The following is a 19,876-nucleotide window of genomic DNA, read 5'->3' on the forward strand; positions in this document are numbered from 1 at the left end:
TCTGTTTTGTGAAACAGCTTATTCAGGGCAGTACTAAATAAAAAAACAAAATGCAATTTTTATAATCCCTCATATTTTTTTAATTATTAACATTTTGCAAATTCTGCAAGGGGTGTGTAAACTTATGACCACAAATGTATGCAGTGTTGAATTAAATATTTTGTTGATCCCATTCTCAATTAATAACAACAACAATCAAATGTTTGGTTTTTTACATAATTTTATTTCCATTGCAATCAGAGATAATGCAGATAAATATTTAGCATTCCATATTTTGCTTATTCCACTACTACATTTGGGATACAAGTATCCATAATTAGAATTTTAGCGATTGCATAAAAAAAAAAAAAATCATAATAATCCAAATGACTGAAATGAGTCCAAATGACTCTGAGCATTATTTCATATATTCTTAAGCAATCTAAAACCAAAGGTGTGAGTAAATTTATGTACATACATAATATGCATATTTATTTCTACTAAAAGAAAATGGGTATGCTGAATATGTCAAATCTGTCAAATTTATTTTATTAAAAAAAAAAAATAAAAAAATCACTGCAAGAAAACAATTTTGCAAAATCATCTGAAAAGAGAATCTAAAGATGTCTCATAAATGACTGAATTGGGGACCTGGCCATGAATCATCTGATTGGTTGAAAATAAGATCCTTTGGTATCATTATTCACTTTTTTTCCTTGCCACCGTTTTACGTGTGTTGGTGTATTTGTGCCGGTCATTCCTGTATAGAAAAAAAAGTGTGCATATGCAGTTCAGAGACAAAAAAGTTTATGATCAAGTTTGTTTACAACACATGGGTCAGCTACAGTTTACATGTGAATTAAAGGGGTCATATGATGCTATTTTAAAAGTTCATTGTTTTTCATAGGGTATAATAGAATAGGTTAACATGCTTTAAAAAAAAAAAAAACATTATTTTTCACATGCTGTTCATTATTGCAGCTCCTCTATTCCCAGTCTGTCTTATTCTGAAACGCACCGATTTCTCCTTCCGAAAAGCTCAGAGTGCTCTGATTGGCCAGCAGACCCAGTGCGTTGTGACTGGCCAAACACCTCAAGCATGTATTGGAAATGTAACACCCCTTAACATAATCGTGAGCTTCAGCTTTCAAGGCTTTGAGCATTTGTAAACAGTTAATAATGTCGTCAATTTTACCATATCAGTTTGAGTCGGATTTTGAAAATGCGGATGTTCAAGCCGATCGATCGGAACTAACTCTGCAAGAACGACTTGAGCAGAACGTGAGCTGTCCTCTGTAAAATGTGCACAAGCAAACTTTAGGTTGAACTGCTCTAGAACAGCTTTATAAATAAATCTTAACCACTGATTCCTAATTACATCTGTTTTCAGAAGTCCAAACAAAGCAGTTTTGCTTTCGCATCAAACACAACATGATGACAACACTACAATTTGCTGAAGCCCCACTTTCTCTCTTTGTGTACGCCTTTAGGCGAGTATTATTCTAATATTTCACATTGTGATGTAGACGTTTGAGGAAGTAATACCTGATCGATATCTGACTAATATCTGATCGAGGCATTTTAAGCAGGTCTGGATCAGTGTTGTTCGATAGATAGAATAAATCCCTTTGTGGGAGCAGGCACGGATTATGATGCGATCGTGCCCTGGGCACGAACCTTTCTAAATCCGTCCTGTTGTAAGGGGGTTTACCGGCGCGGTACCCTCCTGCTCTAGTGCCCGTAGACCCGTGCCTTAATCTGTCCCTGTGTGGGAGACTATGAGCTTCATGACTTTGCAGATCATATACAAGCACAAACAGATACATTACACACTAAAAGAAAAGGGACACATTAAAAATCATCATATGACCCCTTTAAAAATAAACCTCTACCATCATGTATCTGTGACAAGATTGTATAAATGGTATGGATCAAACACTATATTAATCACTGGTGAGTTGCAACATTTGTAACAGTAGGTGGAAGGGAAATATTACACTATGCTATATTTCATTGATACAGGATTTATATGGTATAGGGCAGTGGTTCCCAAACTTTTTAGCTTGGAGTACCCCCTGAAGGGATAACCATCCTTCCGCGTACCCCCTCTCTTCCACTTCGACTGCAGTCACACCATTACCATTAAGGGACAATATTTGCCCCCTGAATTGATTTTCCAGTGAATATTTTTACCTTTCTGAATAACTTTATAAAATAAATACTGTTTTAAATAAAAAATGTTCAATAGAGAAATATGCATTGATGGTAAAACTAAGTAAAACTTTTAAATATTAAACTAAAACCGCCAGTAGGTGGCAGCAAGTCACTGTTTTTATGAGTGAGTCATCGAGTCATTCATTCAGTAACGAAGCAAGTGGCAGTGAATGAATCATTGAATCATTGACTCTTTTGATTCGTTCAAAGCCGCAGAATTGTTCGCGAAACACATTCGTGTGTTGTAGTTCCGCTGTGGTTTTCGTTAGAACTATTATTACATTGCAAAATTGAGTAAATACTGACAGTACTGTGTTTAAAATGTACATTTTATTTTTTTACCTGTTGTATAATAATGTCACGTTTGCAGTCATGTGGATATATTTGGGAACAATTGCATTCTTGCTCGTTATCATCATTAAATACAAGAACTCACACAAGGTATGTTTTTGTATCGGAGAAAGTTTGAGTCTTAAATCGAAATTAATCCATTATCTGTGTTTATATTTGTTCTTCATACGAGTAAGTGCTAAATTCCCACTTTTACAAAGGTGAATTGTCGAGAACGACAGTAATTTAGCGCGATTTAAGGCAGCAGATTCTGCATGCAATCTATCATATCTATGCTGCTTGTGTGGATACAGTCATTTTTGACTGCAAAAGATGAGGTTATTTGATTAAATGTACTGGATTTACGACATTTTGGCAGTTAGAAATACATGCTCGATTTTAATATTATTTTAAGTAGAATTAAATGAACTACTCAGCATTTTGTTCGCATACCCCTTTTTGTCACATCACGTACCCCAGTTTGGGAACCACTGGTATAGGGAAATCAGCACACACCTGCTCATCTTAGCCTTGTTTCTACAGCCCTGTCCGCCCTCCCAGTGGCTTGTGAAGGTGGCTCTTGTCATCATGCCTCCGCAACCAACACATGGCTTACCGTTGCTGTATGGCTAGAAGGAGAAAACAAAACAAGAAGTCAAAAATCTTAAGAAACCCCCAAAAAATGGGCCACAGGTCTATTCTGATTGACAGCAGCGAAAAAAACTATCCTACATTTAAATGCACAATGCAATCATTCCTGTATAGAAAAATACAGTAAAAATACAGTACTATTTTGTAAATCATTTTGTACTGTTTGTATTTGTTACAGTAAAACACTTTAGTTTAAAGGGTTAGTTCACCCAAAAATAAAAATTCTGTCATTAATTACTCACCCTCATGTCGTTCCAAACCCGTAAGACCTTCGTTCATCTTCTGAACACAAATTAAGATATTTTTGATGAAATCCGAGAGGTATATGGCTCATCCATAGACAGCAATATAATCAATACTTTCAAGGTCCAGAAAGGTACTAAAGACGTCCTTAAAACCGTCGACATGACTACAGTAATTTAACAACATGTGAAAAGGACACAGAAGAGAAGATATTGTTGAATAAAGCCATTATTTTTGTTTTGTTTTTGCGCACAAAAAGTATTCTCGTCGTTTCATAACATTAAGGTTCAACCACTGCAGTCACGTTTACCGTTTAACGACGTCTTTAGTACCTTTCTGGACCTTGAAAGTGTTGATTGTCTATGGGTGATTCATATACCTCTCGGATTTCATCAAAAACGACATGAAGGTGAGTAATTAATGACAGAATTTTCCTTTTTGGGTGAACTAACCCTTTAACAATTTTTAAAAAGGAGAAGAAAACACTTCCCATATATTTAGTTGTTAATGTCAACTGCCATGTGTCTAGTCAAACTCTCCAATATTTTGGTGCAAATTCATTTGTAACAGACAGGTTGTCTCAGTCTCCAATCTATGAAACAAGTCAGCATGAAATCATTTACTATGTTAGCGCACATTACTAGTCTTGTGGTAAACAAATTTAAATGTGCAAAAGAAAAAAAAATTGTCTTCGTTATCTTTAATCGAAGATCTGAAAATATACTTCCTTCTCCAACTGTCAGTCTGCTGCGAGCGTTTACAGCCCACTTTTCTATATCCAATCAATTCCCTGCAGGAGAAAACAAGCCACGCCCTTTATTTTTCTCATTCACAATACTAAAGACTGTCGCAACTTCTGGTTCACGTGGATGGAGGACCATAAAAGTGGGTTCGCATGTAGCGAGGATAAACAGTTTGTGCCGATCCGTTATTTTTTATTATTATTCAGTAAATCACTTTCAGGAAAACACCTAAATTCAAAACATTTTAAACCAAAATGATTAATTTTCCTATTACTTAAATAATTTAGCATATTGTTGATTCTAAGCGGTCCATGGAAATATTAATACATTTCTAAAGGCATTTTTTGTTACTTTCGGATGATAAACTCATCATTTGATGCTCAATGGAAAAAATGGGAACTGAAAAAAAAACAAAACACAAAAAAAAAAAAAAAAAACACATAAGACTCATTGTTGTCGTCAGAACAAATGTTGTGTTTTTGTTTGTCTTTTGCAAAATGTGGGTCATACACTTTTAGTTGCACGCACAAAGGCCATAAGGTTTAAACGGGCTGGAAACCTGCCTAATTTGTCTCTAATTTTAATGTAATATTTAGGTTAAGGGGGATTGAGGTGAAAATAATCCTCATCCTGTCGGCCTGACAAGAGTTTCTGCCGCTGACCTGCTCTTTGGCACAATAACCGCAGATCATTCTGTTGGCCAGCTCCATCAGATGGTCCTGATCTTCATCATGGCACACGTCACATGGGTACGCCCGACCGCAGCATGGAAATCTGGCAGGAGAGACTATTAATGCAAGACGGCTGCCCTAAATATGAGCCAAGGGCATTTTGTAGGTCAAACAAGAGGACTTGGTGGTACACAACGTTTTCTGCTACAAAATAAACCTCTTACAGACCCAGACGCTGTTCCCGACAGTTACCTGAGCCACCGGTGACTTTGTCTGAAATGCCTGCAGACACCTTTATCAGGTAGGGGTTTCCCTTGCTGAACTGCAGGGTCTCTGTAACGTTGAGCATATTTAGGAGCTCCACCTGTAAATTCAGTAAATAATAATAATTTGTAATATTTACACTCAATGCAATTTACAAAGGGAGTCTGGAATCTCTTCAATCACAGGGCACCAGAACCCACACCAATTAACCAATGATTTCAGAAACACCTTAGGGCTTTTACAGTATAGTGTGTCACTATATGGGCAACAGAACCCACACACATAATTCCAGCAGCAACCCAACCAGGGGGTCTCCCATCCTTGCTAAGCTTCATTGGAAAACCAGGTGCAGGCGGAAAATAATCCCTCGCAGTGAGACTAACCCTTGACACAGGATGTCAACGCACAAGAAACAAGACCTCTACAGAATCAGTGAGGGTGTAAGACAAGGTTCAGACCTGTTTGATTTCTGGTCTGTGGCTGAATGAACTGAAATTGTGTCGCTTCCACAAAAATTTTGAGTTTGGTATGACAATGTTGGCAGTTTTGTTCCCAGTTTTGCCCATAGGTCAGATTCTAGAAAAAAAGAAAAAAGTTTGTTGTTTGAGAATTTAAAATACAGTATAAAATTAAATACAATATACTATTTTAATATATTATAAAAAGCTGAATTACTCCAGTCTTCAGTGTCATGATCCTTCAGAAATCATTCTAATATGCTGATTTGATTTCAGCAACACTTTAGTTTAGGGTCCAATTCTCATTATTAACTAGTTGCATATTAGCATGCATATTACTCGGATATTGGCTGTTTATTAGTACTTATAAAGCACATATTAATGCCTTATTCTCCATGACCATATTCTACATCTCTTAATCCTACCCTAATCTTACTGCCATCAAACTTATATATATATCAAATGATATATATCTCATGTGAATGCAAACGTTATGTCCAGTGAATCTTTGCAGACCTGAAATGTGTCCTCCTTGTTGCAGTTAAGGCAACCAACGCTGAACTCGGAGTCCTGCAGTACCAGGTCTACAGGAACAGCTGAGCTTATGTCCAGATAGCCCAAAACATCACTGTAGTGGTGAATCATACTAGGTCTGAAGGCCACCCTGATATCTGCTCCACAATTCTCACACATAGCAGTATAAGGTAGACGGCCGCTCAGGGTCAGGTCAGAGTCCTCTTTACACCTACAAAAGGGGAAAATGGATACACTTTTGCCTGGGGGGAGTTTGTGATCATTTAAAAAAACAAGAGGCCATGTTTGCACCTGGTATTGACATCAGACCTAGGTGATCCAATCATAAATGGACAGCTCTAAATATAGGTATATTTCTAAACATTTACTAGACGTTTTGCGATCCAATCTTTGAAATGACATTTGGTGGGAGTTTGAAATGCATGTGATCACATCTTCTTGATGCGTCACTCACAAAAGCAAAGAACCGCCTTCTCATCTAGCACACAATCATTCCTTCACAAAGTGTTTTAAACTTGGTATACAGTGTTAAAGAGAAACAATCACACATTTATGTGTCGACTAAGTTAGTTTTGATATTTTTCCTTATGATATATTTTAAAATATGTAACATAATATTTGTTTCAATATATTTTAGTTAAAATATAAACCCCCGGTTTCACAGACAAGGCTTAAGTTAGTCCCGGACTAAAATGCATGTTTGAGCTGTTTTAACTGAAGACAACTAGCACTGACATATCTTAAAATGTCAATACCATTGTTTTGTCTCAAGATGCACACCAGTGATGTTTTTTTCTAAGGCATGTTTATAAAAGCTAAAATGTCCTAATTGAACTAAGGCCTAATCCTGGCTTAATCTAAGCCCTGTCTGTGAAACCAGGACAATACATAATAAAATATTTTTTTTAAATATAGCTGCAAGCAGCAATTTACGGGGCCAAGCACAAAAAAGGCATGATGAGTTATGCAAGTATGGCTAGGAGCATCAGACCAACTGCAACAATGAGTATTTAAAAACATTTTTAGATGATTTTAGTCAAAATGGCTGAAAAATCATAAATAGAATCACTAGAAATATGATTTAATTACTTATCCCTTTTGACCAACAGGTGGTGCCGTTACCAAATTAATGTGGTGTGGTCAGTGTGAGGTGACAATGACACACACAAAGTCTCAGAGTCAGCTTGGCATCCTGTCATTAATTTTACTGATGCATTTTTTGAAAACGGTTGGGTCAACCCAAAAGCTTTTAATAACTTTTTGCTGGCATGATCTGAAGATGATCTGAGCCGATTTTGTTAAAAATTGGACCAACAGTCCAGGAGGAGCTTGAAAAAGTAATTTTTCAAAGAAATGGCAGACAACAGGTATAGTTGTTCTCAGTATGATTCAAGGAATCTATCAAGACCAGTTTCATTAAAATAAACGAAATTATTCAAAAGCTATTAGCATTTTTTAAATTTCATTATAAATATTGTTGTAAAACTTTTTGAGTACATTCAGGGCAGAAATTCAGACAGAAAATAGCCCTTAGTTATGGTTCAGACATTACTAGCATAAATGTGAATGAAACTTCGGACAGTTGATGGCGCTAAAGAGAATGAGTTAAAGACTCCAAATGTGTGGGACAATGTATGTATGTAGTCAAACAATCCCTGAATGAAACAAAAAAAAGTTAAAGAACTGTTCACACCAAGAACAATAACTATAAAGATAAATATAACTATATTAGCATCCATGCCAATGGACAATAACGATATTGCTCCTTTGTGACATTAATGGACTTTCCCATTCCAAAAGAATTAGACCAATTATTGAAACTTTATAGTTGTCATCCTTAGTGTGAACGGGCCTTAAAACCTGTTGTAAACAACCATCTGTCTTCACCACTTGTGATAGAATCATTGAAGAAAGATGTAAATACCAGGTATAAAAAGGCCAGATTTTTGATCTCCGATTACCATCTGAAAACTCAAATGAAATGTTTTAGTTTGGTATGAATGAGGATTGAAATTCACCTGTTGCACCTCAGGGACATTGAGATCTGTCTGGCCGCCACAGTAGCCGTTTGTTCTCCCAGTTTCAGACCCAGCAGTTTTATTTCAGTACCTCGTCGTCGCTCTCTTGTTTTTATGTTCTCCACCTGGTGGCTGCCTTCCTCCCCATCAATACCGAGAGCAGTTTCATCCTGATCCTCATCCTCCTCCTCCTCTACTTTAGCTTCATCATGCACTTTCTCCTCCTCCTCCTCCCCTGAAGCCACTGTAAGTGACACTATACGCTCAGGAGTGTCTGATTTCCTGGATTTGCTTTTAAAAACTGTGACCTTGAGTTGTTCATAGGGAACAAACTGTATTCCAGCCCTCTCAAGGTCAACGTCTTTTTTCAGCTGAGAAGAAAGATTTGAAAGTGATTAATACTAGATCTAGGTTCACCTGAGTCTGTTCACCCACCGTCTGATGCATCACTGGAAGACACTCTCCAGCTGGAATCTGATTGGCTGTTTTAGAGTCTCACCTGTCTGGCTCCATCAGTGAAGAGTTTCTCCATACTACGGTCCAGCCAGCGCAAGTACGGCCTGAAGAGCAGCTCAACTCTGCCCATCAGCTGATTAGTGGCATGTTTAGCCCTCAGCCATTCCTCTGAGGCCTTCTGCACATGTCTGCATTCACACAGCATAAAATAAATACAGTTATCGATATCATTTGCATGCACAGTGTGTGCAATATAAACAGTTCTTCTCACCTCCCCATAAGTGATGGTAAGTTCTGGTCCTCAGGGATATCCACAGTGAAAACCTATGATACATTAGCTTTAATTAGCAAAATCAGACATTTTAAACATTAAATTTGAAACATTTCAAAGATGCATACCTCTTGAGGGTAACTCTGTGGAAAGCTGACCATGATGTCCACTTCGTTAAGGTCAAATGGCTGCAAAACAGAGAAAATACTGATGACTATAAAACTACTGTAGAACTTGTCAAATCTAACTTTTATCTACTCAGACATATTTTGCATTAAAATGTATATTTGTTTACATAAACTATATATATATATATATATATATATATATATATATATATATATATAGTATACTGTGTGTATATATACTCAGTAAAGGAAAAGTAAATAACAGGCATAATCAGTATGATACCATAACTTTGTCCAGCATGCCAGCTGCAAGATTTTTCTTTTGAAAATAATAATAATAATAATGTTGATGTATTAAATTGATCAAAAGTGACAGTAAAAAAAGTACAATGATATAAAAATTTCTATTTCAAATAAATGCTGATCAATTTAACTTTATTTATTAAAGAATCCTAAACAAATCAGCATATTAGAATGATTTCTGAAGGATCATGTGACACTGAAGACTGGAATAATGATGCTGAAAATACAGCTTTGATCACAGGAATAAATTACATTTTAAATCATATTAACATAGAAAACAGCTATTTTAAATTGTAATAATATTTCACAAATGTACTGTTTTTATTGTATTTTGATCAGTTAAATGCAGCCTTGGTTTGCAGAAGAGACTTCTTTAAAAAACATTTAAAAATCTTTCTGACCCCAAAAGCATGGAAATTTCATGAGTACTTTAAAATGATTACTCTACATTGGTTTATAAAAATCCTTATAAAAATCCATTATGTAACATTCAATAAGTTTGAATAAGTTCTGCAAACAAGCATAATACGAAAGTAATCCATTCTTGATCTTCTTTCATTTAGTTTTGCACAATCAGCTATATGATACTGATACTTTGGCAAATACTTTAGTGCTCCCTAATTCCCATTCTATTAATATTAGCTAGAACTTTGCCATTAGGCACATGGTTGCCTGTACTTTAAATTGCCCCTTTTATGCTTTTTCAGATATTACGTTTCATGTAGTGTGTTATACAGCGGTTTGTAAAAAAAAAAGTGTCGTGTCAAGTCATCAGTAATTCCAGCCTTACTTCCTGCTCTAACCTTTATAGGTCAATAACACATTTGCATAAATGTCCGCTCGCAAACAACTACTTTGACCTGACCTCAAACACTGTAATTGTAGCTGAGGCCTGAAAGACACTCGAATTGATACAGTAAAACCATCGTTACTATCGTATTCAAGTGCTGAGGAAGCCTTCAGAGCTGAAATTCATAATGGGCGTTTTGTTTCCGACACGCGCAGTAAGTGGTAGACCAATCATAAAAGACTGGGCCATCTGACCAATCAGAGCAGAGTAGGCTCACTGAAAGATGGGGTTTAGAGAGACAGAATCCTTTATCAAACCATTTCTGATACTGTGGAAAAAAAGGTGATGCTGCACTGTGTACTATGAGAAAATTAAAGTGTTTTTTGAACTTGGATGCATGTGAACCTATTTTAAGAGAACTTCATAACAAAATTAGGAAGTTTAAAGGGTTAGTTCACACAAAAATGAAAATTACCCCATGATTTACTCAACTTCAAGCCATCCTAGGTGTAAATGACGAATACAATCGGTGTTATATTAAATAATGTCCTTGCTCTTCCAAGATTTATGATGGCAGTAAATAGAGGATGAGATTTTGAAGTCCAAAAAGATGCATCCATCCATCATAAAAGTTATCCACAAGGTTCCAGGGGGTTATTAAAGGTCTTCTGAAGCGAAGTGATGCATTTGTGTAAGAAAAATATTCATGTTTAAAACTTTAAAAACTAAAATAATTAGTATCCGTACGCATCAATTTACGGCGAAAGAGTGAACTCTGACCAGACGCATGACGTTTTGTGCAGATGAGAAAGTAAAACATAACACCGGTCACGAATTAGAAGTCTAAAATGAGAATTCTTAAAGGGTTAGTTCATCCAAAAATGAAAATAATGTCATTTATTACTTACCCTCATGTCGTTCCACACCCGTAAGACCTTCGTTAATCTTCGGAACACAAATTAAGATATTTTAGTTGAAATCCGATGGCTCCGTGAGGCCTCCATAGGGAGCAATGACACTTCCTCTCTCAAGATCCATAAAGGTACAAAAAACCTATTTAAATCGGTTCATGTGAGTACAGTGGTTCAATATTAATATTATAAAGCGACGAGAATATTTTTGGAGCGCCAAAAAAAACGAAATAACGACTTATTTAGTGATGGCCGATTTCAAAACACTGCTTCAGGAAGCATCGGAGCACAAATGAATCAGTGTGTCGAATCTGCTGTTCGGAGCGCCAAAGTCACGTGATTTCAGCCGTTGCCAGTTTGACACGTGATCTGAATCGTGATTCGACACACTGATTCACTTGTGCTCCGATGCTTCATGAAGCAGTGTTTTGAAATCGGCCATCACTAAAAAAGTCGTTATTTTGTTTTTTTTGGCGCTCCAAAAATATTCTCGTCGCTTTCTAATATTAATATTGAACCACTGTACTCACATGAACTCACGTGGAGGCCTCACGGAGCCATCGGATTTCAACTAAAATGTCTCACGGGTGTAAAACGGCATGAGGGTAAGTAATAAATGACATAATTTTTTTTTATTTTTGGGTGAACTAACCCTTTAAAGAGAAATGTTGAATGTGATTTCGACATAAGAGAAGAGTTTGAGTTTGTTGCACACTACCCCTACTCTTACATGGCGTTAGGGGTTACTCTTTTGCCGAAAGACAGTTATTTAAGTTTTTAAAGTTTTAAATATAGATATTTTTCTTACACAAATGCATCACTTTGCTTCAGAAGGCCTTTAATAACACCCCTGGAGCTGTGTGGATAGCTTTTATGATGGATGGATGCACTCTTTTGGGCTTCAAAATCATTCACTGCCATTATAAATCTTGGAAGAGCCAGGACATTGTTTAATATAACTCAGATTGTATTTGTTTGAAAGAAGATAGTCATACACACCTAGGATGGCTTGAGGGTGAGTAAATCATGGGATAATTTTCATTTTTGGGTGAATTATCCCTTTAATGATAGGGGCACTTTAATCCACTTTATGTTCTATACAATAAGTGCTCACCCAGTCAGGGTCCGTGGCTTGAACCGTGACTCTGTAGTAGGTCAGCTGTCCATCTTCTCTCTCCTGCACGATGAGATTGTCTTTCGGAAATCTCTTGATCAGCTGAGCGATCTCAGTGGCTCTCAGCTCCTTGCAGACCTCTTCAGTGAGATCAGCCAGTTTGACCTGCTCATGACTTTTAGCTGGTCGTGCGGCTGGAGCGGAAGGCCTGAAGCTGCTCCTCTCTCTCGGGCCATGAGACTGGTCCTCCACGGGCGGAAACTGCTGTGGATGCAAGAAGCGACACCGGTCCTCCATTGCACAAAACCCAGACAGAAAGTAGCGGCAGGGACGCCTGGCTCTCTCCTGCTTCATGGGAGCAGTTCTGCGGCTGGACGGAGGCGGATGCTTCTCTGTACCAGATTGGCCGTTTTCACTCGACTGCTGCTGTGGATCTGATGCCTGACCATCCACGCTTCCTTCTTTCTCCTTGTGAGCTGTACTATTCTCTCCTTCTTTCATTGGACCTTCAGCTCTCTGATGAAGAAAGCGGCACCTTTTCCCGTAATAGCATCGCCTGCCCTGAGAGTAAAAGCGGCACAGTTGCTGCACCTGAGCGGCCTTCTGGGAGGTGTCCTTACTGCTAATGTCAGTATCATGGCTTGAGTTGTCCGTTTCAGTTTCAGCCGACACAGGAGGAGGGACTGGTTCATCCTCAGGTCCCAATGACTGTGAAACATATATAAAATAACATTAAAATATCTTTTATATGACAATGAGATCACTGAACTGCAAATGCAATGAAATTTTGATACGTGATGCAGCATTTTTTTCAATTAAATTTGTTGTGATCCTTATTGTGAATAAACTTTGATCTTAAAACCATTTTTAAAACCAATTATTCACCTGATGTTCTGGTCAAATAGAGTTCAGCCAAAAAATGTCAATTAGAGTAAACAGAAAGATAACTATTTGCAATCATTCAACAACACTACTGTACTTAATTGCATAACATTTGTTAATCAGCAGGGCAAAACGGAAAAGCTCTAATGAGGGGGTCAAAATGTACACTATGCCTAACAGTAATGAATAGAACCATAAGAGGCACTGTAATAATCTGCTGAAAATACCTGCTTAAAACCTTTCCCTGTTAACATGCATTAAACCTACCTAATGCATTTACATAATATTTGATAGTGAACACTGAACTCACTCAAAAGCAGGCTCTACTAGTGACTAGATTCAGATTCATTTCAGCAAAATGGCTCTTTTGAACAGTTCATTCAGTGAACTGCTCATACTGAATTAGTAGTTCTTTTAAATCGCTCTAGAGGAAGGGTTCTCAACCCTGATCCTCAAGGTCCACTTTCCTGCAGAGATTAGCTCCAACCTTGATCAAACTATCCTGTCTATAACTTTCTAGTAACCTTGATAAGCTTGTTAAAGTGTGTTTGATTATGGCTGGAGCTCAGCTCTGCAGGAAAGTGGATATCGAGAGCTAGAGTTGAGAACTCCTGGGCTCACACATAAACTGCCTAGACTAGAGTCAGCTAATTTTTTCTTCAAGACTGGTACTAACTTTGTGAAGTCAGTTACATAAAAAGGTAGATAGGTCTAATTTGAATCAGAAAAGTAAGACTGATTAGCCCTAACTAACTGCTATTTGGTCAAACTAGATCTTAAGTCACAGTCTTAACATAGAGGCTATTTTTATGCAACCAGCCACAGGAGTTTTGCATGAAGTGAAAAATGTCCCTAAGCAGATTTCGCTCATGTTGGTCATGCGAATTCACCACGATGACTAAGAGAAAACTGCTTGGTTTGAAAGTGTCCTCTGTGGGAGCGGTGATTCATGCATTGCTACACTACTGACAACTTTTTTATCAGACTTTTTTATATCCATGTAAGTGACCGCACTTTTACCATTGTTCTGCAAATTCTCAAGGAGGCGAAATATAGTCATTTCAATAGGAATCCATGCTATCTGGAATTACATGTGAGGGCGAAAGCTTCAGGTGGTCATGCGAATATGCAGTGTTGATCAGCAGAAAGCAGCTTGCTTTGAAAGTGACTTCAGTTGACAAAAACCATCCATTTTTGCCTGGCACAACAACAACGCTAATGTGACTGCACATTAACACATTCTAATAAATGTACAGTATGTGCATTAGTTATTATGGGCACTTTCGTAACACTGCTTCATGAAACTTCAAAACATTTACGAATCTTTTGTTTCGATCAGTGGTTCGGAGCTTGTATCAAACTCACCAAGTCAATTGATTTCAGCACTTTTATAATTTTGTTTTATTTTCAATTAATTTAATGAATGAGTTAATTAAATAAATGATACTTAAGCATCTATATTACAAAAAGAAGAATATTTAATTGCTTCTAATTGGCCAAGCCCTGCCTATAATAACACCCAAAACAAGCATTAATATAAAAGAACAAGAATTTTACAAAACCTTCATATTTAACCCTATAAATTCTATACTGTATCATATTTAATATGTGATTTACAAAGGCCTCTAAATGTGATATGATATACTGCAAGGTCTTTATTTCTGTTTAGTAAGAAAAAATGTCTTTTAATATAATTCTAAAAATGTCCACCTTCGGGTCATGGTGCACGTGTCTTTTTGCTGTGAAATGAAGTTAATTTTTATAAAGTAAATGTAAGAATAACTTTCATATTGTTAGTAATTTTCCATATGACCATTTACTGGACAGAAGCAATTTAGGTTTACTATACATAAAAATCATGTTTAAATGCGAGTATCAAATCAGGCCTTTGAGGAGTGTTTATTTGTATATCTCTGAATCAGAATTGAATTGCATTATACTTATTTGACCCACACAATTACACTACAGAGCTTTGATCATAAAACTAAGCATTTAAACATCATCTTACTAAGACATATTTTTGGGAGATATAGTGACAACTGATATTTATATGCATTTTTGCAAGTAGTCTGCAATACTGTAATATCTGATTTACATTACAAGCTATCAGAATTTCATCTTACTTTTTGGCCATACATAAGTAAGCACCAAATTGCACATTTTGGGGCCTCTGAATAACTCTCAGTGTTTTGAGTATGAGCTCCATATTCTCCTATATCATACTATATGGGCCTGATGATTCAAATATGATATGAAAACATGTAACTCATATATATATATATATATATATATATATATATATATATATATATATATATATTGTCTAAAGGTTCAATAAGCTGTTCCATTTAAATCCATGTACAGGGTTAATGGTACTCTGTAGTTAGCATTTAATAGATGTAAACATTCGCTATCGATTTGTAAAAGGTGTAGTCACATGTTAAGGCTGAGTTTTCGTTGAATTTACACCGTTTTTACCAGCAAGTGCCGCAAGAGGTAGTGTTTCGAGCCGAGTCTTCGAAACACTGAATCGTTTAGCAAATCAACTGATTCATTTCATTCGAGTTTCGAAAAGCTTAATTTCTCCCATCACTAATGTTCATGTTAATACTCATTAACACTTATATTAGCTGTGTTAATTGTGTTTTATTATTAAAACTATGATATTCAAATTGAACCTATTCATCTGATTCTTCGAAACGATTCAATGTACGATTCATTTACTGAGGAATCGAACACCGCTATCACGCACTTTGGGATCAGGAAGTGCTGCTAAACTTCAAGTTTGACTGTTTAAAATACCATTTAGTTTTTGATTACTCATGTTGGGGTTAATGTGATGTTAATGTCCTGAATTATAGCACTGATCACAATTTCTGGTGTATATATTTGCGGTGGATGTCACCTAACAGATTTGCCACTAACCTGCTCCACACCCGCACTTTCTGACTCCATTTAATCGGATAGCACCTTGTAGTCAATGTAAACTGTCCAATACTTCAGTACTTATTGCTGTCGCTCTGTGTCGTTTACGTTAGCACGAACACACGAGTTTCTAGGATTAAGAGGCATATGTTTGATGGAAAAAAAAATCAAACAAAACGTCGTCTTCCTCCAGGGGTCGCTTCACTGGCTCAAAAAGTCTAACCGTCCGTTGATCCGCATTCAAATCTCAAGACGTTTTTTTCCATTACTGGAGATATTTTCACACTAAAAACCCTAATCGTTTGAATATGTTAATTGGTATCTGAAATAATACCAATGATAAAATTAAAATCTCCTCCAGCAATGATTTGTAATAAAGCGTTAGGGTGTAATCACGAGCAACTGTGATTCGTCCGAACTAACCAGCGCGGAGGAAAGTAACACGTACCACGTGATACCGTCATCAATATACTTCAGCACCGCTCTGGAAAAGCAGCGTCTCTCTTTCGGGTTATGTGGCTGGTCCTCTGGATGTCAAAAGCGGTCCTACATTACAATAAAACGAGGCAGGAATAGCGACAGAGACGCCTAGCTCTCTCTTGCTTTCCAGGAGCAGTTTTGTGGATGAATGGGGGCGGATGCTCCTCTGTACCAGACTGGCTTCTGTCTCTCGACTGCTGATGTGTGGGTCTGAAGCGTGACCATCCACATTTCTTTTATTTTTCTTTGTCAACTGTACAATTCTCTCTTTTTCGGCGCGCCTGCATCTCTCTCTCTCATGAAGAAAGCGGCTTTTATTCCTGTAATAGCATCATCGCCTGCCCTGGCAAATTTGCTGCAACTTACCGACATCATAATTAAATAATTTACTTCGGAATAATGGCAGTGAGAATTATTAATTACCACTGAATTAAAAAAATGCACGGTGAAGAATTGGATATTTGACCCAATCATATCTGACCAATAAGAGACAACGTATGGGCCAAAGCCACGCCCATTTAATCCAGCTTTATGCCATTCTGTTTGTTTTTGTTTTTTTCAATGGTTTGAACTTGACATCGTCGACGCCCTCTTGCTTTACGGAGTAGAATGACAGCAGAGCATGTCCGGTCATGTTCAAGTTTTGAGCAATAAATTCATAACCAAACTGTCTTAAACACATCTTTGAATCCTAGAATGTAAATAAATGTATTTATTACGCTTTAGAAACAATGTCTACATCAAAATACACCCTTAAATAATTAACAAACTGAATGAGTGTATAAATATTTCAGTACAAAGTCATTAGATATCTACCTGACCCACATGAAACTTACAGGAGAGTGTCATTTAGAGAGCTAAACTGCAGTTTTATTTGATCCTGAAAGAAATATACTCGACTAAATATTGAAAATGACACTAGTGCATGTTTTTGAGACGATTTGGGAGACAAAAGACTCAGTTTTGCAGCCTATGTGGGACTATTTGCGACTCAACCACTCTGAAACTCTTCGGTCTCCTCTCTTTCCTGTGATTTTGACCGTAGCGTCGTATTTTGTTCTTTGCGTACCCTACCTAGTCTGTGACATCTTGGGAAAGAAGTGGCCAGCTATTTATCGGTACAAGCTCCAACCTGACAAGCTTCCCACAACTGCAATGCTCCTTCACTGCAGTGGAGTTACTCTTTATAACCACATACTTCTGGTGTTTCCTGCAGCAGTGGCTCAGTGGTTGTGGAGACCTCCTGTTCCTCTGCCTGAACGAGCACCTACATTGCTTGAACTTGCAGGTGGAGTGACTGGAAACCTTCTTCTCTTTGACTTCCAGTATTTCATCTGGCACTTTTTGCATCATAAGATCCGCTGGCTCTATGTGACTTTCCATGCCATCCACCATAATTACTCTGCGCCCTTTGCTCTGGCCACACAGTGCCTCGGGGGATGGGAGTTGGTCACGGTGGGCTTCTGGACCACGATTAACCCCGTTCTTCTGAGGTGTCATCTGCTCACCACCTGGATGTTCATGGTGGTCCACGTGTACGTGTCAGTGGAAGACCACTGCGGATATGATTTCCCTTGGTCCACATCTCGTCTGATCCCTTTTGGTGTTTATGGAGGTCCGAGCAAGCATGATGTGCACCACCAGAAACCTAATACTAACTTTGCACCCCATTTTAGTCACTGGGATAAACTGTTCGGCACTCATGCTGATTTTAGTTATGCTAAAACTCAGCGATGAACATGCATGCATGCAAATGTATGTAAAGAGAGCATGTTTGTTTGCTTCAGGCGGAGCTTCAGTTTTTGGCTTTATTTGTATACAGACAGTACAAAAACCATGATTTAAAGGGATAGTTCACCTAAAAATGAAAATTCTGTCATCACTTACTCACCCTCAAGTTGTTCCAAATCTGTGTGAGTTTCTTTCTTCTGCTAAACACAAAAGAAGATGTTTTAAAGAATGTTGGTAATCAAACAGTTGATGGACCCCATTGACTTCCATAGGAAAAAAATGATACTATGGAAGTCAGTGGCTACAGTCAACTGTCTGGTTACCAACATTTCTCAAAATATCTTCTTTTGTGTTTAGCAGAAGAAAGAAACTCACACAGGTTTGGAACAACTTGAGTGTGAGTAAATGATCTCATTTTTGGGTGAACTATCCCTTTAAATACAAATAAACTAAAATCAATACAATGTACATACACTGTAGATAATTATAAACCATCATATTATAAAATAACTTAAAGGTGCAATATGTAAGAATTTTGCAGTAAAATATCCAAAAACCACTAGGCCAGTGTTATATATTTTGTTCACTTGAGTACTTAAAATATCCCAAATGTTTCCAACTATGTGTAAATCGTGAGAAAATTGCAATTTTAACCAAAGCTCCGGGACGTGTGAGGAGTCGCCTGTCAATTGCGTCATACCCGCGTTACCCTCAGTTTCCTGTTTTTTAAAATTTTGTAGAAACCATGGAAATACAAAAGACACTTTAATATTTACACTGTTTTGATATATTTATAGATATATAAATATAGTCTTATTGTTTAAATCTAATTTTCTTGATTTTTTTGCGAGTACCATGCTTTACCATGCCTCAGAGAAAAACACTATTTTGTCAAATAGCTAACATAGCATAATCAGATGCAGCTTTATTTTTAGTAACAGTGATACATAATTTTCTCCATCATACAATACGTTTTTAAATTAATTGCATGCCATTTATCAACACAAGCCATCCAATATTTAATATGATATTCTAAAATCGATCTATTTTACTGCAGTATGAAACAGTGTCTCACAGCAGCCGCCGAGCGAACGCACAGAGTAACATCATTTTCAGCTCACTCAAATGTATCTGATATCATAAACAGAGCTGCGTTACATCATACTCATGACCGGAAAAGCGGAAGCGGCGCCGGCGACTGTGTCATAATAAAAGTCCCGCTGCTCCTGAGGCGTGTGTTGCGCAATCGCTCCAGCGGCCTCGTTCAGCTCCCACAACACTCGCTCATGCTCTGCTTCATACTACAGTAACGTTAATAATCTCATCCATGAACACGAGTTCTCCAATCCCTATTCTTTTGCACCGTCCGTTGAGATGGAGACCACATGTCCCAAGATTCTGCTTTAAAACTTGGTGTCATGATGCTACGCCTTTGTTTTGAATAGGCCTCTAGCGGACAGAAATCTTACATATTGCACTTTTAAATATTGTGTTAATTTTAATTCGTTTGGTAAATATTCCAAAGTTGGAACCATTTTAGAGAAATGAGTGATTGATTGTTCAAAAATTCATTCTAGTAAAATCCTGTCTATGTATAAATTTAGAAAACACATTTATACAACCATTTAAACACTAGTATTACATATGATAAATGTATAAAATTTTTCAAACTTAAAATATACTTTTTAAAATATAGCAATGATGTTTATATATATATATATATATATATATATATATATATATATATATATATATATATATCAAAAGGAAGAGATTTCGA

The 19,876-nt window shown here is 37.0% G+C and overlaps 2 protein-coding genes across 2 annotated transcripts; one reads left to right on the plus strand and one right to left on the minus strand.

The window, feature by feature from the left end:
- Positions 1-202: 202 nt before the first annotated feature.
- On the minus strand, positions 203-16,521 carry si:dkey-24l11.2 (uncharacterized protein LOC100034462 homolog). The gene is made up of 12 exons (XM_048168633.1): positions 15,886-16,521; positions 12,079-12,786; positions 8,961-9,020; positions 8,833-8,885; positions 8,605-8,749; positions 8,106-8,476; positions 6,070-6,298; positions 5,554-5,671; positions 5,084-5,195; positions 4,823-4,934; positions 3,040-3,152; positions 203-739 (listed from the first exon to the last, which is right to left on the minus strand). The coding sequence occupies exons 1-12, from the start codon at positions 15,913-15,915 to the stop codon at positions 679-681; spliced, it is 2,112 nt and encodes a 703-aa protein (XP_048024590.1). The 5' UTR covers positions 15,916-16,521; the 3' UTR covers positions 203-678.
- Positions 16,521-18,248, plus strand: ch25hl1.2 (cholesterol 25-hydroxylase like 1, tandem duplicate 2). Its single transcript, XM_048168634.1, has one exon. It carries the CDS (start codon positions 17,278-17,280, stop codon positions 18,100-18,102), a length of 825 nt encoding a protein of 274 aa, XP_048024591.1. The 5' UTR covers positions 16,521-17,277; the 3' UTR covers positions 18,103-18,248.
- Positions 18,249-19,876: the final 1,628 nt, after the last annotated feature.

This window comes from Megalobrama amblycephala, linkage group LG19, assembly GCF_018812025.1.
Source record: "Megalobrama amblycephala isolate DHTTF-2021 linkage group LG19, ASM1881202v1, whole genome shotgun sequence".
Taxonomy (NCBI): domain Eukaryota; kingdom Metazoa; phylum Chordata; class Actinopteri; order Cypriniformes; family Xenocyprididae; genus Megalobrama; species Megalobrama amblycephala.